This window comes from Trachurus trachurus (genome assembly GCF_905171665.1).
Source record: "Trachurus trachurus genome assembly, chromosome: 21".
Lineage (NCBI taxonomy): Eukaryota > Metazoa > Chordata > Actinopteri > Carangiformes > Carangidae > Trachurus > Trachurus trachurus.
The window spans coordinates 8,325,621-8,349,126 of NC_139899.1; the positions used below are offsets into that span (position 1 = coordinate 8,325,621).

The 23,506-nt window shown below is 40.1% G+C and overlaps 2 protein-coding genes across 5 annotated transcripts; both read left to right on the top strand.

The window, feature by feature from the left end:
* Nucleotides 1-2,936: 2,936 nt before the first annotated feature.
* LOC311004301 (histamine N-methyltransferase-like) lies at nucleotides 2,937-9,300 on the top strand. 4 transcript variants are annotated; one of them, XM_083996291.1, is made up of 7 exons: nucleotides 2,937-3,007; nucleotides 3,657-3,791; nucleotides 5,327-5,379; nucleotides 6,224-6,331; nucleotides 7,588-7,718; nucleotides 7,888-7,981; nucleotides 8,652-9,300. In XM_083996291.1, the coding sequence occupies exons 2-7, from the start codon at nucleotides 3,667-3,669 to the stop codon at nucleotides 9,011-9,013; spliced, it is 873 nt and encodes a 290-aa protein (XP_083852417.1). In that variant the 5' UTR covers nucleotides 2,937-3,007; nucleotides 3,657-3,666; the 3' UTR covers nucleotides 9,014-9,300. The 4 variants fall into 4 exon arrangements, with proteins under 4 accessions (XP_083852417.1, XP_083852420.1, XP_083852418.1 ...); XM_083996294.1 differs by having other exon boundaries at nucleotides 2,990-3,007; nucleotides 3,662-3,791; XM_083996292.1 differs by lacking the exon at nucleotides 2,937-3,007 and adding an exon at nucleotides 3,021-3,340.
* Nucleotides 9,301-10,909: 1,609 nt separating this feature from the next.
* LOC311005001 (histamine N-methyltransferase-like) lies at nucleotides 10,910-16,966 on the top strand. Its single transcript, XM_083997268.1, has 7 exons — nucleotides 10,910-11,021; nucleotides 11,186-11,328; nucleotides 12,161-12,213; nucleotides 12,533-12,640; nucleotides 15,192-15,322; nucleotides 15,566-15,659; nucleotides 15,946-16,966. Exons 2-7 carry the CDS (start codon nucleotides 11,195-11,197, stop codon nucleotides 16,296-16,298), a joined length of 873 nt encoding a protein of 290 aa, XP_083853394.1. The 5' UTR covers nucleotides 10,910-11,021; nucleotides 11,186-11,194; the 3' UTR covers nucleotides 16,299-16,966.
* Nucleotides 16,967-23,506: the final 6,540 nt, after the last annotated feature.

Consider the following 23,506-nt stretch of genomic DNA (forward strand, 5'->3'; position numbering starts at 1 on the left):
GTTAAGAACTGTCTTAGTGCCACTAGCAGCAGAGTTTTGACTTAACTTGCAAGCATGCGCTTTCTAAACATTCATGTTCCCCTTCGGATGAACTGGAATCAGCCTGGTTCTCCTCTAGCTCTTTGTTTAGCACAAACATCAGGTGAAATTTCAACTTGACTTCATATGTGCAAAACTAATAACATTTCCCACAGCCTCAGCTCCACTTTGTGTTAAGTGTTAATTTGCAAATGTTAATGTGCAAACCCATTAAAGCAAGATGGTGAACATGGCAAACAATATACCTAACGATTCAACTCACATCAACATTATTAAGATATTAAGCCATTGTGAGTGCATTAGCATCGTTTAGCTGAACCACTGTGCCTAAGTACAGCCTCACAGAGCCATGAGCATGACTGCAGACTTTTGCTGAATATGAAGAAAGTATTATATAATCACACAAAGTAACACTCTTAGGCCGCTGTGTCCTATATGCATAGCAATGGTAGTGTGTGTTTGTGTTTGAAAGGGAGATAGAGAGAGATGGAGGAACAGAGAGTTGTTTACTTTGATAAGAATGATGAATATCTGGCAGTGAATTAGTCAGACTGGGGTTCTGCTTCATCGGTTGCAAGACTGAGTTGTGAGCTTGGTAGAAAAATGCTTTTCCACCCTCTGACTTTATCCTTTTGCTTTTAGGTTCAATTTTCTTGATCATATCAAGATCAACACATTGGGATCTGTGGGTAGAGAGGTGGTACGAAGAGAGCGGGTGGATAAGTGCAAGCTCATGTAATCAATAGAGGACCTTGGACTTCAGCCTGGCCAACTGGTGTAATAAGGTTAGGTATCTAGTACAGCTCATATTCTCCCTGCAGTCTTTTTATTAAGCTGTTTAATAGTTCAGTATACTCTCTAAATTATTAGTATGGATTCTCTAGGATCAGCGTCAAGGAAACATAATAATCATTGACAAGTAGTTTAGTTTCAAAAATAAACACAGCACCTGTCTAGGAAGTTGTTATATTATTAAAGAACACCACAGTGTTAATGTGTTTCCATGATACTTTTGGTGCAAGTTAACTGTGGTAAATTACTGGTCAGGATAGGAGAGTGATGGATCGCCCTTATTTGATAAAGCTCCTGTGCTTTTGCTAAAATCATGCAATTCAGACCGAGTTAGAGTTTGTCTGCCTTCCAATTGACCAACAGGGTCTGACAAGGTGCGGTACTGTCACTTGTTCTAATTAACCGGCTAATCATCTGATGTATGAGGTGCAGATCCTCTGCTCTCATTGGCTCCCCACCAAGCTGCCAAGAGAGAAGCCTAAGAGGAGATGAGGAAACTACAATGAGATGGTTTTTGGTTCTTGAAACTGAAAACATATCTACCTATGAACATCAACACTTCAAATAAACTTCTAACACAGAGGAAGTGTAAAATATTTGACAATTTGTTGTGATAAAAACATGTGACCAAGTCAGGGAGCATCACCTGCCTTAAGGTTTCACTGTAGTCCATGAAAAATGTTTTAAAATTGTGTCTGGCTTTGATTTTGGTCTAAACAATACAGCTACCAATTCATATCTGACTCACCACTTTCCTCAGGATTGTCTCTCTGGATTAACATCTCCTCACATGGGGTATGTGGCCTAATTACAATCTAATTTGGGCTAGTTCCTGTCTATGCGACCGACATTATAACAAAAACTGGTTGGCACAGACATTTCCTTTGAATATATTTTTTTTACAGTATTGATAATATCAAATATCCTAATGCTAGAAGCATGTCAGCTGTAGAAGTCCTTTAAAGGGATAGTTCACCCAAAATTCAAATTGCACTCATTATCTACTCACCCTCATGTTGACTGAGGGCTGGGAGAAGTTTCAGAGTTATCCGTGGCTTCTCTGAGTTACAGGGGGTCTCGGTGTAGCATTGCATGTCCATATAACGGTTGCTAATGGATACCAACTGTCTTCGTAACAAAAAGACACACCAAAAAACATCCAAATACCTCCATGCTGCTCGTGTGTAATGTCTGTCTTGTATTGAAGCCCCGAAATGCGAAATTGTTCTGAAAAAAATTAAATAAGTCTATATTTCAAGCTTGTTTGTAGCGGAAGCTCCTCTTCCTGGTCCGTCCAAATCTTTGCGCCGCCATCAGTGTGATTACTGACGCCGGCGAAAAGCGGTATCCATTTGCAACTGTTATATGGACATACACTACTATGCCGAGACCCCCTGTAACTCCGAGAAGGCATGGATAACTCCGAAAATTCTCCCAGCCCTTAGTCGACATGAGGGTGAGTAGATAATTTGAATTTTGGGTGAACTATCCTTTTAACACCTCACATTCCTGCTGACTTTATGAAAATTTGCCAACATGTGTTAAACTCACTGAATGACAGATCTTTTCTGGCACATATCTCCACATATTATATAAAATGATCTAAACACAGTAACTAATGTGTCTGATTTTATTCTTATCAGAGTTCCACTTGGTTTGTGCAGCAATGGTGAACTGCAGGGCTGATAAACAATATCTTTGACCACGTCAAGCAAGCAAGTTGACTTTCATACAAATGTTAGATAAATGGAAATGTAGATTATGGTCTTTCAATCCCCTGGTCCTGCTGGCTCTGCACAAGTCTCTCTACTGTATATCACATAAAAGCTCAGCTCATAATCAAAACAGACTGAGACATACTTTTAATCACAAATTGACTAACTACAAGAACAGACAGCTACAAACTCTTCCTTATCAGTGTTAGTTTATTTAAATTGCCTTGGCAGTCCCTTAGAAAAATCCTTAGTTTATATCTATATGAAGTTTGTTATATAACGTGTTATGTGTCAAATGTTTCACTTCACTTGTATATGTGGTGTTTGATGATCGGACTGATTTTTCTTTGGGGATTTCGTCTGCCACCTTTGACCCTCCTTAAGAGGGAGCTGTCACTCTAGTGGGCGGGTTTTCCTCCAGCCCGCGAGTCTCTGTGGACGCTCTCTCTGCTGCACGCACAGTAAGTAGAAATATGTGTCGCCTTTTGTCTCGATCTGTCTGCAGCTTTTTCACAGCACGTGCGCCGTGGACGTTACAGTCAGACAGGCGCCTGATCAGCTGTGCGCGGCGCGGCACGTCGCTGCACGGGGCTGGGGCTGATCTGATCCTGCTTTCGCCGCCGCCGCTGCCGCTAGATAAAGACGTGTCTCTCTCGCAGCCTCCTCCAGTAAACACTGTGTTTGACACGCAGCGAGTAGAGGCACGATCATCTTCCACCGTCCGTGGGTGTTCAGTTTACATTGGTTTAGGAGCTGAGCTTGATTGATATTCGCCTTTCACTGTTCAGGAAAAGGTGGGTGGGGTTGAGGGGAGCGTGGGCGGTTGGGGGGTGTAACCATAGACTGTAAAGGGTGTAACTGGCTTTGTAACAGTGAGTTGCGAAATCAACTGTTCAGTAATATCCAAAATACTCGATTTTGTACTGTAAATCAGTCGATTCATGCTGTACAATAGCCTACTAAACAGATGGTGGACTTAATAGATGGAGGATAGTCACCGAGTTTGGGATGGAAACAAGTGTTTCTGACCAACTTAGATGTGACTAGAAATGGGCCATTCGCTGTTTCCTTTTATTTATTGATTTATGAAATGTTTTCTGTATCTGTCAGACTAGGTGCCATGATGAGTCTGGTGAATGATGATAGCAGGTACCAGAAATCCTTCCAGCTTTTTCTGGAGCGCTCCTCTGAGCATCAGTGTATGCAGGACTTCATCCACAATAAGCTGCCAGATATACTAGCCAGGTACAACACACACTCATGGACACACAAACACAAACACACACACACACACACTGGATAATGAGTGAATTGTGTGGTTGTGTGAATTCTTGTAGCCACACCATACATGAACATGAAACACAGAAGGCCCTGAATATGTAAAACATAGTTAATAGCATTTGAAATAATATACTGTATAGCAGTGGAGTTCTCAACATGCTGCAGCAATATCAGAAACCTGATTAACCAGTACAGAAAAAGTATAGCAAAACCGGTGCAGCCCTTCCTTCACACTATATATATTCACCCTATATTCAACAACATTATATTTCTAAGGATTAGAAATGGGCCAGTCCAACGACTGATATTAGTTAAGCGAAAGCATTTTATTTAAGTATTTGGAGACCAGTACTAACAAAATAAAGTACAAAAGAAACAATGCACTAATAGGCTGACAAATTAATTGTTAATCTCAGTATGTTGCCAAAGTAAAGGAGACCATATCATGTAACTGGTGGTTGCTTATTTACTCAGTTTTCATAAGACAGGAAATTGTCTGCAGGGGAGGGTGGGGATGTCTGTGTGTGGCATGGAACTGGTGTTGGTGCAGTATGACTGAATATGAGGAATAAATGAAGGCAAAATGTGACTTAACATGACAAATAATGTGATAGTGTCTGTGAGAGGATTCACTGATTAATACTAAGGAGGCTTGTCCTCATACACCACCTCTTGTTATTTCAAAAGAGACCTTTGTGAAACTTGTGGATCCACAGCGTAAGTTTCTGCCTCATTAGCCTTTAGCTGTCAACTATCAAAAACATGCAAACTTCAAAGAGAATGGTCTATGACCCAAATTCAAATGAAAGGTCTACAGGTATCACAGTGGACTTTTTTAATATCACTATATATTTTTTTATTATTGTGCTCAACAGTGAAGACAAAGAATCGAGTGACATTACCCATGCAAAAAAACCAAACCAAAACAACAAGCGTCCTAATTATCACTGCTGAGATCAGTCCACAGCTCCACTTGTTTAGGACTGAACTCATTCTCAAAACAGAATACTGTTACCATCTGACCCACAAAAGCAAATAAATGCCTGCACAAATGTACATATATTAACCAGCTGAACCAGTGTGTGACTGTGAATGACAACTAATGACTGTTTATCTCTTCCCGCGCATTTATTTTCTATGTTTATGAAATCTGTTGGAGGTGAATGTCACGCAGCAGAGAACCAGGATCTCTGCTCCGTCAGACTGTCCTCGAACACATCAGAGAGAAATCTAGAGAGATATGACTCGCGTAAATTAAAAAGTGTAATAGTGTTATTAAAATCAGACGGTGAGTGACAGAACATGCTGCGGCAACAATCAAAGTATCAGCATTCGGAGATGCTGCAGACACAAGATCAGGACACCTCACGTACCAAAGTGTCAGGAGGAAGTGACAGTTACAAGCCCAGAAATGTGACCCACATTTGGCAGGTTGCTGGATGTGAATTTCAAGACTTGACTGTTCTGAAGACTCAACGTGTTCTCTGCTCTCTCCTCAGCATTGGAGATGGGAAGTCCCATCTAAATGTGATTGGGGTTGGAAGTGGAGCTGGTAAGAGCTGCTGGATTTATCTCATGTTGTGTGACACAGTAAATAGATGAGCGTCCTCCATAGCGGACAGCTAAGGTGAAGAGGCGCTGTTGAATCAGTGAATCAGACTGGTCTAACAGCTCCGGTTCTTTTATGGCCGCAGCAATAAAAACCTTTACCCTTATTATCGCTGTCAAGGGTTTGTATGCATTTTTGCAGTTGTCAGATTAATCTTTAACCTCAGTCTCAGACAAAGTGACCTCAACAGTCTGTAGCTTTATTGCACATTGTTTCCAACACTCATGACACATCAAGGTTAATTTTCTTCTGAGCAAACCCACTACTCGCCCATGAGTGCTGTTACACTTCCCCTATGTCAAAGCCAATCCTGTCCATTTACCTGAGCTGTCATATCAGTATCATAATGGAGTGATGTTAGACATTCTCTAATGGACTGTAAAATCAAATGGCTCCAAACTCCTCCGCATGGTATTATTCAATCTAATCAGACAGATTCAACATCTGTCCATATTGCCTTCTTGGCTTAAATTTACTCTTTTATACCTGGCAACTTGTCTGCTTCACGACAACCTAGAAAAAGTTCATCTTCCTTTGGCTAAATGATCTTGAAAAGAATATCACAGTAATAATTTGCTTTCCTAGTATTTCAACATAAAATGCATCATTTGCCAAACTGTCAAGTGCTATTTGTCATTTCCTGCTTAAGTCTGCATCATCACTTTCACTGGAGCATTTTGCTGATCTGCTGGGCAAACTGAATGTAGAAGTCTTTATTAGTTTCCTTTTTTATTTATTTGTAATAAATTGATGGTTTTTAAAAAATAAAAGCAATTGCTTCCTGTAGGTGAGATTGACCTAGAGATGCTCTCCGAGCTCCGTATGAAGCACCCTGGGGTGACTGTGGATAACGAGGTGGTGGAGCCAAGCGGCCAGCAGCTGCATAACTACAAAGGTACTACTGCCACATACGCATCACAGCTTTATACTGTACGACATCCGTATAGTCACATACCCTGTTAAGTACAGCAGAAAATGTGGCTCCCCACATTTTATTGTATTTTTTTAATGCTGAAAAACGTTTTAAAGCAGCCTTTGGCTTTCACACAAAGGCCCCACTTATATGCTGTATGTGGACAGATGCAGACACCACAGACATTTCTCCTCTTGAAGGATGTGTACGTTTGTGTAGTAAAAGTACAACACTGGATGATGCATTAGTAATAAAGTTATACATGTATTGGGTGGAACAACCAGTTTTAGACTTAAGCCCTTTTGTCAATGATAATCAACCCTCCTGAAGAGTAAAACTCTGAATCCCTATCAGAGCTGCCATCCAAACAGTAGATTCACATACTCTGTTTCTCACATACTTATGGGCTTGTACGTCAATAATTGATGCGCTGAAAGTTCATTATTTTCTTGCACCACACCACTTCTCTCTGGTTGTCTGTTTGACTTTCTGTAGATGGCTTCTTTGTCCTAGAAGCTGGTGAGACATATTTTGGAGAATTAGTGTTTTCAAAGGAATGTTGTGAAGCAAGTTGGTGTTTCTTGGAGGTTATGACTCAACACATTCATTCTCGTCCAGACAGGATACAGTTAATCAGGTGTATAATATCTCAGATGTATTGAGAAATGTCTCTGTAGAAATCTGTTATACTCTTGTCTCACTTTTCTGCTGCTATGAATACTGCTTCTGTTTTTGTGTGGACCATTAGTCACACAATAAATGGTTCCACAAAATAGCTATAGGCTGAAACAGTGTTTTTTCAGAGAGAAGCCATAAATTTCCAAAACTCATATTCATCAAAACTTTGAGCATATGCAGCAGTTGAAGCTATATCGACAATTTGAAGAGCGTAACATTTGAAATTTTAGTGCGTTTCAGTTGTTTCTCAATGTATTGCTCTTCATTAGAAACTTAATAGCAGGGGGGAAAACACATACACTGAGGTAACTTATGATGTGACAACTGTCAGTTGAAGATGTTATGGCTTAAATGAAAAAGTCAGTGCAGGCATTAAAATCCTATTCATCTGCATTCCTGTGTTAAATTTACTGTATAATTCAGCTACTTTTTAAAGTTAGATCATTATTTTGTACTTTACCAAAATGTGATACATATACTGGTGTGAACTTACACAAAGCAGCACTGTGAGCTTTGTATGTGATCTTGATCTACACCAACCATATGTTCCCCATCTACAGTTTTGGTGTCACAGAAACCAGGTTTAGATTACATCAAATTTAACTGGAACAAGATGACTGCCTCTGAGTTTGAGGAGCACTGGAAAGAGAAGAAGATGACAAAGAAAGCTGACTTCATCCACATGATACAGGTTGGTGCTGGCGACACAGTGGCTCTGTGTTTTTGACACATCTAGGTCATATTCATTTGGTGGCGCTCCACAGCAATTAATCCCATTAGAACATCTGTCTAGCATAGCAGTATAATTAGTTGCTCCATGAAGCCACTTACTAGCTCATTATCTGTGGTGAAATCGACAGATGCTGTACTATGTGAAGGATCCTGAAGCTACCATCAGGTTCTTCCAAAGCCTCCTCAACAAGAATGGGAAACTTCTGATCATCCTCGTCTCTGGTAAGTAGATTGAATCTTCTATGGAGACGTTTGATCTTTTTCCTTCCTTCTGGTGGGTTATGCTTAGTTATGCTGTTTGTAGTTATTGTACTCTTTGCTATATATAGTAAAACCACTAACATTGTATCTCAGTTTAAGTTACCACTAAAACAAACACATATTAAACCTCTTTCTGATATCTGTGACCCCATGACCTTTGTTCTAGACTCACTCAGTTAATATTAAAGCATCTATTGAATGGTAATTATCAAGAGTTAGACAAGCTGACAAAACTAGGAGTGCTGTGAGCTTTACCTGCATGTTAGCATGCTGATGTAAGCATTTAGCTCCAAACCTTTGCCTGGTCCTCTCAGTGTAAATTTTGATTGCAAGTGTGTATGCATTCAAGATGCATTCAAGATCCAGGCACACTTATTTAGCAGTTTAAATGAAAATATGTTCCACTGCAGTTTCAGTATGAACCCGAAATATTTTTCTATTTCAAATAGATGAGACAATGCTCCTGTTTGTTTGTTGGCTGAAAACAACAACACATACCTGTTCATTTACATATTAAGCAGGGAACTGAGATCTGATGACAATACCCACCTACGCAGAGAACCACTTGTGATCAGATGTAATGCCATGTCTGAACAAAGCCTTGCTCATGTGTTCATGTCATCTGTTCTAGGGGAGAGTGGTTGGGGAAAGCTGTGGCGGACATACAGGGAGCAGCTTTGCAACACAGAAATAAGTCAGTGTGTGACCACTGGAGACATCAAAAGCTTCCTGGACTCCAAGGGAGTGAGTTACCAGAGCTTCGAGCTGCCATCTCAACTGGACATCACCGAGTGTTTCACTGAGGGCGATGAGAAGGGAGAGCTGTTGCTGGATTTTCTCACCGAGGTGCTGGACTTCAGCAAGACGGCCTCACCCGAGCTGAAGGCTGGCGTCATGGGGTTACTTCGACACCCAGACTGTAGTGTGGAGTCCAACGGCAAAGTTATCTTCAACAACAATCTGGGAGTGATAGTCATGGATCAGCTCCCCTAAAGCAGTTAATCAGTGTAGTGAAATGGAGCTAAACGAAAGTTGAGGCAGGAAGACTATCTCTTTAAGCCCACTTCCAAGCCTCCTCAGTTTTCCCGCTATCCTCTCGCTGCACCTTTCTTCTCCTAATTTATCCAATCAGTCATTAGCTGTCAAATTTAAAAACGCTCTCTTTCTCTGCTGTCATCACAGCTGTCGTTTCAGCAAAACTCTCAGCCCACCTCCACCCCTTCACCACCTGCATCGAGTTACCGACCATCTTCATCTGGATCTTCAACCAAGAACTTGAAGTTTCACCAGTGTCTAGGTCCAGGGGGAATATCTTAGCTTCTCATGCCTAGATCCATTCACTTAGCTGGTCAACTGGGGTCTCCAAAGTTTATTTTTGTGCACAATAAATGTAATTTCATCTTCAAACCTATCCCTCTAACACTTATTAGTCTGTCCTGGTTGAATGTGAATTCTGTAGTTTTGGTATTCAAAAATGTTGATTTTAAATGGCTTGACTTTTCAGAATTAAACTGTATATAACTAACAACCTTTTATCATATGTGTCCAATACCTTCTTTTATAGCACTTATTTTTGGTTGATAGTGTATTAATTATTATTTGTATAGAACCTTATGTGCTTGTTCAAGTTGAAAATAGCTTAATTGTTAATTATTAAATTTTCCATACTTATGGGACCATCATTTTTTTTCACAGTTCGTGTCATTGTCACAAATTACCCAAGAAGTATAAGAGCTGTAATCAGCTTCAGGTTCTGGCGTCATATAATTTTAATGGGCTGCAGTTGGCAGGCTGTGCTGCCAACCCCACTGCACTGCAGCTCTCATTGGATCAAATTACTTTGGAAATATAAAAATAAATGTTAAATTGAGCTTTTAATGTTTTCCATGGAGACTAAACACTTAATTTTAGATAAGATGGACACTCCTGTGAGAATGTATAAACCAATTAGTCCAGTACAATATGTTACCAGTGGCAGTGGTATGTACATACTGATTCATGCAATATACAGGGAGTCTGTAATATGGGACCACATTAGGAATGTGGTCACTGGTCAGGATTTGACTGGTTGGACGAACACAAGCTCAATGGCAGCAGCTGCTCCCCGTCTCTGTCTTCACCCAGAACAATTACTTTTGATATAGTTGAGGTGTTGGTGCCACCCTGAGGGCAGCATCTGTAACTGAACTGTAAAATGCAGAAATGGGCACACAGTACAGGATCCAGATCTGGGATGAAGTCCAATATCAAAACTACTACGCACACACACACACACGCACACACATCAAATACAACTACACACGTCTACAAAAAAAATAGTATTATCTGTGGCTGCAGCAGTTAACTCAGTTTTCTTTAAAGGTGGTGTTTGCCTGCATCACACTGACAACATGCAATAGAGCTGAAACCCAGATCTGTCAACTTCCCCTTTCTAAGGGAAGGTGGGTGACCACTGTACATTCTGCATGAACGTGTTATGATTGCAGAGAGGTATTGTGTTGTTGCTGTCTTTATCTGGCAGGATATAGACACTGTCACTGCTTCCAAGAATTAAATAACGTTGTGACATGATCTGAGCCAGATTAAGAAGCATTTCACAGTTACATTTAAAAAGGAATGTGTCAGCTGCTAGCTGACTAATGACAATACTTCTATGTGCAGAAGAACTGCCCATGATATAGCTGTTTCTGATTGGAGCTGACTTGCTTAATTTAATCTAAACTGTGTGACAGCCAAATGCCAGTGGATTCAAATCCAGCAGCTCATTGAAATACATTCCCTCCTGAAAATGTCCACCCTGATATGTAAAGAAGAAGGTTGATCTAGTATTTTTCATGAGATGAGCACAGCTGCAGCTGGCTGAGCCAAAGTTCATCGTTCAAGGGTTACACAACACCTTGGGAAGGAGCCAACCTATGTGGGAGGGGAGAGTGCTGTAGCTCTGCAACTTGAAAGAGTGGGAGAGCAATCGACTCAGTGTGCTTCCTTCCATACATTCAAGGTAATTGTTAAATACTTACAATAGCCTTCAATTGGTGCTCACTTAAGTGATCTAAGTTCAGCTCAGCAGCTATTACAAACATTGCAGCACTTTGTAGGCAGCTTTTTAAAATGCAATATTTCACTATGCTGTTGATTTGATCTATGCTGTGTGTTGCATTGCAGGGTTCGGCCATGGCTGCAGAGGCAAAGCAGACGTGTTATGAGGGCAGTACAGTCCAAAGCTTTCAGTTCTACCTAGAAAAGTCAGGAGAACACAAGGCCATTCTCCAGTGTGTTCATAGCATCCTGCCAGGAGAATTTAAAAGGTACAACAAAAGAGGTTGGAGAGCTGCACTGCTCTTGCTTTTATCATATTTTTTTACTTTTTTTCTCTACTCCCAGCAGAAAGGTTATATGCCTTCTATCTGTCTCTTTGTGCCTTGTGAAGGAATGGATCATTTAGCTTATTATCTGAGGTCTCTGTTAATGACTTCTCTCAACAGAGAATGTCTTTTCAAAGGAAGATGAAATTGCCAGTGGTTTCATGCCGACACAAAGCTTGCGGTGTTGCTAACACAATCTGATGCCATTTCTGTTGGTCTAAAGTCTACTTTTTCTCAGTGCGCCAATTTTCCATATGAAAATAACCCTTTTAACACACTGGCTGATGGCATGGCCATGTGCAATATGGTTTTCTACTTTTGCATGAACACGTTTATATTTTATAGTAATTGTTAAATCTTCATCAAACTGAGTTTTTTAAATTTACATAAACACAGTAGCTGTAAATACAATGAATGCACAGTCTATTCTTAGTAATTCTTGTACTTCAGTACATCTGCATGCAGCATGCACTGTAAGTCTTAGTAAATTCCTATATGCTTTCTATGTAGTCTATAATTGTAGTTTGTTTTACCATACAGTAGATACATATTTGTTAATAATAAACATAATTTGCACATGAAATTACTGCAAACACATGTATGAAGAAATATCAGGGACAGTGTCCAAATATATTCAAATTATTTGCCATTTTTTACATTGAACAAACTGACTGAAACTTATATTTTACATTGCAGAAAAATTCAAAGTTTTTAATCTCATCATTTATACTGTTCATTTATTTTTATTTGTTTTTCTTTTGATGTGTTTACATAGAATTGGAGCAGGTAAAAGCAGCCTGGATATCCTTGGAGTTGGCAGTGGTGGAGGTAACGTGATGGAAAACAACAACTGATCCTAGTTTTGTGAACATGTGTTGTGGTAATTTGGTCTTTAAATCTAAAGTGCCGCTAATCAGCATGCTTATCAAGAGTCCTATAGAGGTCAATGAGCAAATGTTGCGCTAACATGCACTCTAGCAAATATGATGAATGTATTTGATATGTGGACCTTTTCATTAGTTTTGATTGTTTCAGAAATGTTTTAAGTATTCATTTCAAAGACATGTTGTTGATGATTGTTTTCACATTGAAGCAGCAGTGTCGACCATGGGATTTGAAAATCTAAAGATTTCCTGCTTTATTTCAGGGGAGGTGGATGTCCAGATGCTCTCTGTGCTGCAGTCTACATTCCCTGCTCTTCCTATCACCGCTGACATTGTGGAAGGCAGCGCTCAGCTCTCAGATAACTTCAAAGGTATCAACAATTCAAAACACCATTTGCGTTTTTTCTTACTTTTCTAACCTTTGTTCCTTAGCATACGTTTTTGCAAGGTTTTCAAAAGGGTCTTCTGTTGAAACACAGCTGATGAGAGTAAGACTGGACATTTTTGGTAATTGTAAAATCTACTGAACTCCTGCATTTCCAGCAAGGCTTTGTACACACTGCCTGTGGACTGCATTAAAAGGAGCAACAGTCTGCTCTGATCAACAGTGACATCAGAAAGTTTTCTGACCTGTACTGTTTGCAAACTTTCTTGTGTTGAAGATTTCATTATTTTACAAATAAAATGTATTATTATTATTTTATTATTACATTGATGAAACAGCCCTTTTTTTCTTTCATCAATTAACAATCAGTAACTCATAATGAAAAATTGATAATGTGTTTCTAGACATTTTTGCAAATGTATTGAAAATCAGTATCCATTTACTTTGCTACGGTCAGTTTCCCCAGTCCCTGATTGCTTTTATTTTTTTCAATCTGTGTCTCAACCATGACTGAAGTCCACCTGTGTAGACTGAATTGATTGGACATAGAGAGGCATAATCCTTTGTATATTCTGTATATGGTCTCAAAGAAAGAACTCTATGTAAATATCTGTGATAAACTGTGGAGATCTGTTGTTCACATTATGGGTATAAAACCATCTAAGCTTTGAGGGTTTGCAAGAGCATAGCAGCCTCAGTAAAGGCGAAAGCAGGAACTCCCTTGGTCAGGGAGGTAACCATGAACTTAATGACAAAAAATTGAAAATCCTACCAGAAGGTTGACCATTTCAAGTACTCTGATTCTTTCAGGACTTTATTATAGAGCAACATAGAAGCCAGTGAAAGGCATATAACTGCCTGCTTAGAGTTTGCTAGATGGCATTTAAGGACTCTGAGAGCATGAGGAAAGAGATTGTCATGTCTGATAAAGCAAAAATAGAAGTCTCTAGGCAGAGCTCCAGACACTATGTGTGGTATACACCAGGCACCATCGTCAGTCATGCTACATAGGCAAGGCAAGGCAAGGCAAGGCAAGGCAAGGCAAGGCAAGGCAAAACCCTTATGCTACATAGGAGTCTACGTGACTGATTGTGTTTCAGTTATTAGTCAGACCCCATTTATTTCCATGGAAACGGGAAGCACACTCGCAAAAAACTTTAAAATTTGAGAGCAAAATGTCCATCAACATGAATATATATTTAATTATACGCTTTATTTTGTTGGTAATTGTTGTATAATCGCAATATTACCCTTGAGGGTGTGCTTAAACGTAATTTGAGCACTTCGGTGATGCTTGCGGACCTCTGCGCCTGACCGCATCACCGCCATGCTCAAACAACGTTAAAGCACACCCTCGAGGGTAATGTTGCTTAAAGCAGAAGTAAGCGATCCGTCATTTTGGCTAACTTTCTGTCAGCCGATGGAGTTATCAGTCCCCGCCCTCGTCCCTACGTCAACACATTCACACGCATCCCTTGGCTGCACACACAGAGAGGACCGCCCCTTCATGCCGTTCTCTCTCCTCATTGGATAAAGGTTGTAGGATACGAGGAAAGTTTTCTCCTCGGCTTACAGCAGAGCAGAGTGACTGACAGACCCGTGTTTCAGACCAAACACTCTATATAAGTGATTGCTGTCGGAAGATATAACTATTTAAGACTTATATTAACACAAATATTCAGCTTACTTCTGCTTTAAGTATGTAATGGCAGCATCATACAATTTAGAGCTGCCTCTCGGTAGCAGAGGCACGTCAGGACTGTGGGAAGGATAAAACCAAAGGCAGACAGGTTCTTAAAAGAAAACCTGTGCCAGAGTGCAAGCGACCTGAGACTGAGGTGACAGTTCACCAGCATGACAATGACCTGAGCCATGCAGCCAAGAAAATGCTTCAGTGGCTTGGGATAACTCTGTCTTTGAGTGGCCCAGCCAAAGCTCACACTTAAGCCTCGCACAACATCTGCGGTGAGACATGAAGATGGCAGGTCACAGATGCTTGAGAGGATAAACTGCCCACATCCAGATGTGCAAAGCTTTTAGAGACCCACCCAAGAAGACCACATGCTGTAATTTAATTATTTAATAATGACTTTAGAGAACTTTATTTAGACTCTGATCACTTCATTAATGAGATATGTCTTCTTCTTTTTTTATTAATTCAATAACACACTAGTGTGTGCAAAGGTGAAGAGGTCTGAGCACTTTTTGAAGCCACTGTTTATTCATATGGAAACACATCTGATGGCTGTGACATTTCTGCTCATTTCACCTGACTTTCACCTCCTTTCTTGTTTTTATGGATTAAAGCATCACATATATCTGCACTCAATCCATTCATCCAGCCAATCATGACTACAATCAAACCTCTTAACTTTTATTATCCTCAGTTCCATATTGGTGATTATACCACTAATAACAGTATAGTTAGTCGTGGAGCTCCTAATAGATTAAAAGTGGCTAAACCTTGTATTGGTTTTGAATTGATCACAGTAATGTTACTTTTGTCTCTCTCTGTTCCTTATATGTCCACCTTTTAGGTTTGGTATCAAAGACCTCCAACCTTCAGAAGATCCCATTCACTTGGCATGTCATGATGAGTGAGGACTACGAGAAACAAGTGAAAGCAAAGGGAGATGTGAAGAAATTTGACTTCATACACATGATTCAGGTGCTTTTTGGACATCCAGTTCAAAAATGAAGTGATAGCATGATTGTGGATTATTGTATTATTTTATGTTGTTCTGCAAGTGAGGTGGAGTAAAACGGAGTGTCTGACTTTATTTAAGCAGTTTTGTTTCACTACTATACTGTTGATGTTTGAATTCTTTAGGGAACACGTTGGGAGCAGTGTAGTAGCATGCCGAACAAATACACCAACTAGTCAGACATCCTCTTTGTCTCTTTCATATAGATGATCTACTACGTGAATAACCTCGATGAAACTATCAAGTTCTACCACAGTCTTCTGAAAAACAACGGCACTCTTATGATCATCGTTGAAACTGGTAAGAAGATTTAAATCGCTGCTAACAATTTCTCAGTCAGATCACTGCAATTTGTGATTGCAATACTTATAAAATGACTATGAAAATGTGCAACCATGATCAATGTGTGCTCATTGCCAGATGTTTGACCTATAGTTGCCTGCTCTTCTGCCTCCTCACATGTTATTTATTGACAGCAAGAAATTGCAATCTGCATTTCACATGCCCAGGGCAACAACTGTACTCATTTATTAGATAAACATTTTGTTACTGTAATTAATGTGCTTCTTAAACTCATTCTATCCAGCCGTCAGTGGCTGGGACGCCCTGTGGAAGACTTACAAGAAGGAGCTGTGCGTTGAAGGCATCATAGACTACCGCTCATCAACTGAGGTCTTGGCCTGCCTGAAGAGCCTGGGTCTGAAATACGAGGAGCATATCATTCACAATTCCTTTGACATCACCGAGTGCTTCGATCCGAGCAGCGTGACTGGAGAACGTCTGCTGAACTTCATGACAGCCAAAGATCACTTTCACCAGTCCTTCACGCCGGAGATCAGAGCAGGCATTTTAGATCTTCTCAGAAACAAGTGCAGCACTGAGAAAGATGGCAGGGTATTCTTCAACAGCAACTTGAGCTGCATCCTGGCTTATGCTTGAGCACATCATTTCTCTTGTATTCACTTACCCCTGACATTTCATATTCAGTGGCTGCATCTGTCCAAAGCTGCTTTTGAAGAACGACTGTATCACAGCAACATGACAAGCCTATCCCATCTCAAAGAAAATGTCCTTCCTGTCCTTAGATTCACCGTGTTAATACATATTCAACAAAATTAGAGTCCTCAACAAACAAAACAGTGGTGAAGGAAGATTGCTTCGAAGGACAAGGCCCCTGAATTGAGCTCCAACTTCTTTTTCTGTTTATAAGATTTCGTTTTTGAAGTATTTTACAGTTTCTTCACTCCTCGCCAAACCTTTTATGCCTGTAATGATCACTAAAAACATTTCAATGGCTGCCACAGTTTTGCAAAGCTTTAGATCTTTACAATACTATGGGTTTAGCTGACACACAATTTTAGCCGTGCAGAAGTCTTGGCTCGATTTCACCGACCTTAGGTTGGACCTTTTTTCGCACATGAAGAAGCTTTTATGATGACTTTATAAATGGCTATATTCTGGATTTCACAACTACATCTTTACCATTTTAGCCTGCTCTCAAAGGCTTTTTGTTTTAACTACTTTTTTTTTCAATCACGTGGTATAATCAAATCTCAAAAAGCATTGCAAACCACTGAAAATATCAATAAATCTTCATTTCTGGATAATTTGTTATGTTATTATTTCACTTGTGGAGCTCTTTTGACATACTATTTTGAAAGATGCACTATTATCAATGCATTTTACTTTTATATGGTTTGTGACTATCTGCTAATCTCAGTGAAGTTGTTCAGCAACTACAAAGTTAGCTACAGTCTCAGGAGGCAACACATTTAGTGGCTCTTTAAAACGGAGAGATATTGTTTGAAAACACTTCAACATACAACATTACATTACTTCATCACAGTGAGGATGTTGCACAAGAGGGGAGCAACGTATTGGTATGAATTTCTATTTTTCTATACCAGAGACAAATAGAGAAGAGCTAATTGGCTGGTTTCACATTATACATAGCCTCTCTGAGCTTTTCTATTGGAGCTTTCCATATTGACCTGGGAGGAAGTCAAGGCTAAAAACCAAGCTAAGAGAATGAATATTAGACTCACATTCATCAAAGAAACACAGCTCCAAATTACGCTGCTTTGTTTCTGCTGTGTGTGTAAGTGGGCAGCTGTTTTCTCACAAGTTTCCAAAATCAACAAGTGCGATATGCCAATGTTGTGTTCACAGCTTGCTTCTGCTGCTAATCCACCAGAGCGATCCACTCTGCTATGCTGATACAGACCGGCAGACTAGCTAGTTTTCTCTTTGGGAGGTTGTCTGATCTAAACTGCACTGTTTCCAATATCTTACTGTACACTGCCTACAGGTGAAATTTGTTTTAAAAAATAAGGACACTGTTATTTAGCTATTTGGGACAATATAATACTAATAAATGTTCAGTAGTTTGAGACAAACCTGTTTTAGCAGTAAAAACAACACACTTTTAAAACTTGAGTTTCCCTATGATGCTGCTCACTTTAAATCCAGCAGATGGTACTATACATCTGAATACAGGCCTACAGCTGAGCCTGCATCTATGCTCTAATGCAGTAACTCCAGTAGATGGCACTCTTGCCTCATATTTGCTTATGGCATCAGAGCCAAGCCTGAGCACACCAAGTTTTATTCCACATAATCAAAAACAGCATGTCTAATGTGTGGAAAATAATTCTCTTGGAGTCATTTGTTATTTGACTACTGCATTTGAGGCTCCTACTCAGCAGGCCAACACAGGGACATTTCCACGGCAACAGTGGCACACATACACCATGCTGTTTGCGGTGGCTGCACGCGCACACAATCATGTCGAACCATTGCGGTCTTGTCTCAAGCTATCTAGCAAATGTATTCTGGCTGCTCATTTACCTCATTAGCTTTAATAGGTTAGTAATTGAAATTCATCAGAAATTCTTGTCAGTGCACTCCCCCCTGATGTCAGTGAGCTTTCAGCACCTGTTCAGGCTCCATTACTGGGGGTCCTCACTGGGCCCTCTCATACCACAGAGTGACAGAGTATTAGTCACTGAGATAATCAACCTCAAGACAGTGTTTGCCGCTAATGCTCATCAAGAACTGTTTACTTCACATGCCAGTTGGTGGCTGATCAAAGAAGAAGTTCTCTGCTCGATAAATGTGATGAAATGTTAACAGATCACCTCCTTTTCCCGGTGATTGATTATGCGGAAGTGCAGAACAGCTGGGTATCGTTTTTATTTACTGTCTGCGGCACGCTTATTCTCAGATCACACAATGACAAGCCTCGTCTCTCCAGAATGCCTGATGTACATTTACGTTTCTCCGTGAACCTCATCGGCATGATGTTGTGTAGGTGATGCGCCATTACTGAATCTATAACTACCTCCTTGTCACGATATAGGTCAGACACTGCAGCTGTGCCGGAATGTCAACTTGGTTGTAAGAGGCATCCAGGTGAGAGGCTCCTTCTTCAGCTTTCTTCAGTCCATCTGTCCAGTGACCAGAGCTGAACCTCCAGCCTCTGGCTCTAAGGTGCTTGTTAGTGTTCCTCCACTCATCTTTAGTGTAATGAGGAAACAGGCCATGTGTTCAAAGTGTGAACATCATTATTATTATTATTATGCCTTCACCTGAGCATGCTTTAGTTATTTCTTCTGATGTAATGACCTTTTCCACACAATATGGTCCATGTATCTAAGCCTCACATTCAAATGTCAAAAAGTAAGCTTGGTATGATATACATATTATGTATGTAATATGTATTAATTTGTGAGCATCTACTTGTTGCCTCTCAGTGCTGAGGCTTAAAGCAGTGAAGATCCTTGACTTCAGGTAAGCCAAGGCCGCCCTCGCTCTGCTAGAATAAATGAAATAAATTAAAGAGGTTTGTCATCAAAAGGACACACATTTTGTCATTTGAAAAAATTAACACCTACACAATTTGAACACAAAATTAAAGCAAAAAATACAAAACTGTAAACTAAACACTAAACATAATTCTTAATAGCACTGAAACAACTGACTCGTCCAAACACCATGTACCATGTTAATTCCCACTACACCTAACGCAATGATTGCAAATTATAGAAAAGATTATTTATATTTTGTTGGGGATAATTTCATGGCTAATGGTTTGACACTGACCAGATGTTGATACCGCACAGTAAATTCATTATTTTGTAAAATCACTTTCAAGTGACCTTTCTGGTCCGAGTTTCAAAAGCTTATTTAATTAATAATTAACAGGCACAACATCAATTTACGAGAAAATACAGGGATTAAATTTAATCCTGGCTTCTATCTGCACACTGATGCCATTTTTGTATTTTTTTTTTTTCTCGGCTGATATTAACACTTTGGCCAAATTGACTCTTCAGATGTCTATCTTCTTTAATACAGCCTCTTCTCCCCTGGTCCCCTCAGTAGGGAGAGCCAGTATCAGGCCAGAGGCGTCTTCTATCAGCCATCTTGTCAGTGTTTAGACCCCTGTGAGACCAGAGCAGGACATAAACTGGCCTTAAAATACATCACACACACTGTAATGGGCAGAGGCTGCAGCCAGGCCTTGAAATATAGCTCTGATAGCGGTGCTGTAAATGGCTGGCCTCTGTGGCATATTTCATTCTAGAGAATTAGTCCTGTTTAGCAGCTGCTGTTATATAGCAGCTGTCCTCCATAGTTCGGCAGAATGTTGTCGTTTGATTGATGATTCACAGGATTTTGTCTCCTTTTTTAAAATCGAACATCAATTAAATTGGTACAAAAAAGGGAGTGAGGATGGAAATTCCAGTTTCAGAATTCAGTCTCTTACAGATGTTGATTTGCGCTGCGGAGAAGTGACTCGCAGGCTTAAGTCAATCCAATGCGATTAACCACAAATCAGAAAGAGTGGAATGGGGTGACTCTGCTCTAATCAAGTTTACCTTTGTCTGTCTCATTAATCTAGTGATTCGAGGCCTTACAGTCTGATCTGCATTTTTGTTCCTGTGGGTGTGAATATGGAGAACTGCTGCAGATAAACAATGGCACCATATTTATTCTCCATGCCACATATTGAACTAGAAGTGTGAGCGATAAACCAGGCCAAAAAAGAAATGCCAGTAATTGACCTCCTCTAATCATACACTATCTTGATCAATTACAGATATCACATTTACTGAATTCATAAATTATATATTTTGGTGCCTTTTGTTTTTTTGCACCGCGAACTGCAAAACTTCTTGTGTGGAGGGGAAGGAGTTGAAGTGAAAAAATAGGCTACTTCAGAAGAATTTTATATGTGCCTGACAAATTGTGATAACAATTTTGAGAAACAACTTGATATTGACTCTAAGCCATACTCTTTTAAGCCCATATTTGCTCATTTGATAAAAAAAAAAAAGAGTCACTGTCACTTGTTCACTTTGTCAAGCGGGAGAGTTCCTGAGGGTGTGATCCTCCTTAATTACACTCAGTGACATTTACCCTCACCAAACGCCCCAATTCCCCTCACATGGTGCAGTGTTTGGGGGTGTGCTTGTCACTTAATGTTGTGGCATGTGGAAGGAAAAACAAGAACGCGTTATGCAAAGCCACTTGTTTTCTCATGCAGTGTTAGCTCAGATGACTCAGCTTATGTTGATATATTGATATCAGAGATGAAAGACACTTTAACTGACAGACGTCACGGATATGAACGACTGAGCCACACCTACTGCATGTATTGCTTTTTTTGTTTTGTTTGGAGTGCATTCAATAAAGGAACATGGAGTTAATGTTTATCGGTTTAGTGGTGCTCCTGTAAAGACATAAATCTGTAAACACCAAGAAATGAGTCTATCCTGGCTTGAAATGGCCTAATTAGGGACACTAAATGTTACCATACTTATTATCGGTGTCTTGAGTGTATCAGTGGAGAACTTTAAAATCTCTTATCAGCTTAACCCCGCTGTGTTTTATTCTTCCCATTACTGAGGGTGATGTCTGCCTCTCCTGCAGCTCTGTTAGTGAACAGATTCAGGACTTGCACTAAAAACCGATCATGACAGAGCAATCCTGCCAGAAGTTAATACCAGTAGCAGGGATATTTGTGCTTAATCCCTGTCACAAGAAAAAGAAAATAAGACCTTACATTTCCCTGCAGATCTGCTGTGGCTATTATTCTTCAGTGCATTAATCACCTTACATCTCTTCCATTGCTTTTATTAAATGCTCTTTCTGGCTCACATCAATTCATTGTCTCTTAAATATCCCCCTTCTCGTGGGTGTGAGCTTGATGAAGTTGGAAACTTTTTGGAGCTCCATTTAAAGTGCAGGTCCCCGGAGTGACCCCTCCGCCTTAATAACTTACGGTCAGGTTCCCCGAGTCCTTCCGTTTTATATCGCCTCACCAGTGTTCTTGACTAAACCCATTCTAATGAAATGTTCTGCTAAATTGTCAGACGTTTCTGCTTTCCATCCATAAAAACAAGGTGTTTACAGCCCTGGTGAGAACCCAAACACAATAAAGATGGTTGTTTAACTTGATAAATCACGGTGCCTGTGAATGGGGGGTATTTGCCATCTCATGTAGGCTGGGATGGGATTCATTGTGAAACTAGCTCACTTCTAATAGAGACGGGACAGTTTGAGCACTTTCCTTGCAACACTGATAACCAATGGGAATTTGTGCTCAGTGAATCTGATGCATATTTCTGATAGACACAAATTGTTTTATTTCAAGTCGTTCTGTGTACCCTCACTTTTCCTCAGCTGCTTGATTGATCATTAGAGCTTGACTCAACAATTCAATTCCTGCAGAAAACAGGCAGATGATTGGTAGCAACATGTGAATTGGGATTGTAAGTGATGGCAGAAGTGCATAGTACTATATGAGAATATCAGGATGGATTAACAAATGCCACCTGCTACATTTGTTCCAGCTGTGATCAGATATTTGTATGTACAGCATTTTTTCCCCCCCTCTCAGTTCTCACAAGGTTCGATTCCACCCGCAAATCAATACAGGTATTGATGGCCGTCAGATAAAACCATTATGGCAACCAGCTGTAATTTTTCAGGAAAATTGATTTCATTTTAAATGATCCATGTACATCCAGTGGAGCACACCACCACTGTGAGTGTGTTTTACCTTGACTTCATGCGAGAGAGACATTATTCATCACCAGCAGAATGTCCCTTCTTCACACCCCAATAAAAAGCAGAGTAATGAAGCTTCTGTGGGCGCTGTCACCCCAACACTGCTTTATAAAGGATGACACAATTATATTTTACCAGCTCACCAAAAATGCTGACAAGCCTTGGTTCAATAAAATGCAATCTGTAGCGAGAGGAGCACGCTGGTTTTGTTGCTCTGGAGTCATAGCTCATGAACTACAAGGTGTCGTTGCCTTGGGAAGCTCCTCCAAGAACGTTTTCTCCTGACAATTAAGCCAGAAAAAAGTGGCTGTGTTGATATTAGAAGTAAAGAGTGATATATCAGTATTTGTGATACATCAGTTTTGTCATGCTCTCTCATATCCTGTGCAACATATTCTGTCTTGCAGGGAAATAGCTTCACAGGTCTGTTCACAGGCAAATTACATCTCCACATTTTCCTCTCTCAGAAATACATAAACAGGAATGACATTTGCCTCTGAGCAAACAGAGGCTAATGCTGCATTACCGTCAATCAGTCAACTTGGTAAATGTTTGTCTAAAGTATGATGGATGATGTGTCGACAACATTAAAAGGCAACCGCTTCCTAAACCTGAAATCTTGCATATTCAGAGACAGCCGGCGTGATGCTCCAGACAGCCGACCGCCGACGCCCTGCTGCTTGACGCTTACCAGAGGCGGGATATGGCTGCTTCTTAGCGGACGGCATGTTTTTTCCTTGGAGAGAGACACATCTGGCCTTGGATAATCTCTCCTTAGTCTTCTGCTGTGTAATACATGCAAAGCTGTGCTCCATGTAATTCCCCAACTGCTCTTTTTTTTCTCTTGACAAGGGTAAAAACGACCAGTAGTTAGTTTTTTTCCCCCAGGGTTAGGGTTACACTATACAAGTGTGAAGAGAATTAGACTTTCAAGTAAATTAAAGGTATAATAACTTTTGACTTGTGGCTGATTTTTTCTTATTTCATTCCTGATTGTTAAAAGAAAGTGTGTGGGTGAGTAAAATACAGTAATCACTGGAAAAGTAATGGCAGGTGGAAATGTGGTGGCATTG

Coding starts and splice junctions, on each gene's coding strand:
- LOC311004301 (XM_083996291.1), top strand. CDS start 3,667: ATGATGAGTCTGGTGAATGATGATAGCAGGTACCAGAAATCCTTCCAG. Junction 6,332..7,587: donor GCAGCTGCATAACTACAAAG/GTACTACTGCCA, acceptor CCCCATCTACAG/TTTTGGTGTCACAGAAACCA. Junction 7,982..8,651: donor TCTGATCATCCTCGTCTCTG/GTAAGTAGATTG, acceptor CATCTGTTCTAG/GGGAGAGTGGTTGGGGAAAG.
- LOC311005001 (XM_083997268.1), top strand. CDS start 11,195: ATGGCTGCAGAGGCAAAGCAGACGTGTTATGAGGGCAGTACAGTCCAA. Junction 12,641..15,191: donor GCTCTCAGATAACTTCAAAG/GTATCAACAATT, acceptor TCCACCTTTTAG/GTTTGGTATCAAAGACCTCC. Junction 15,660..15,945: donor TATGATCATCGTTGAAACTG/GTAAGAAGATTT, acceptor CATTCTATCCAG/CCGTCAGTGGCTGGGACGCC.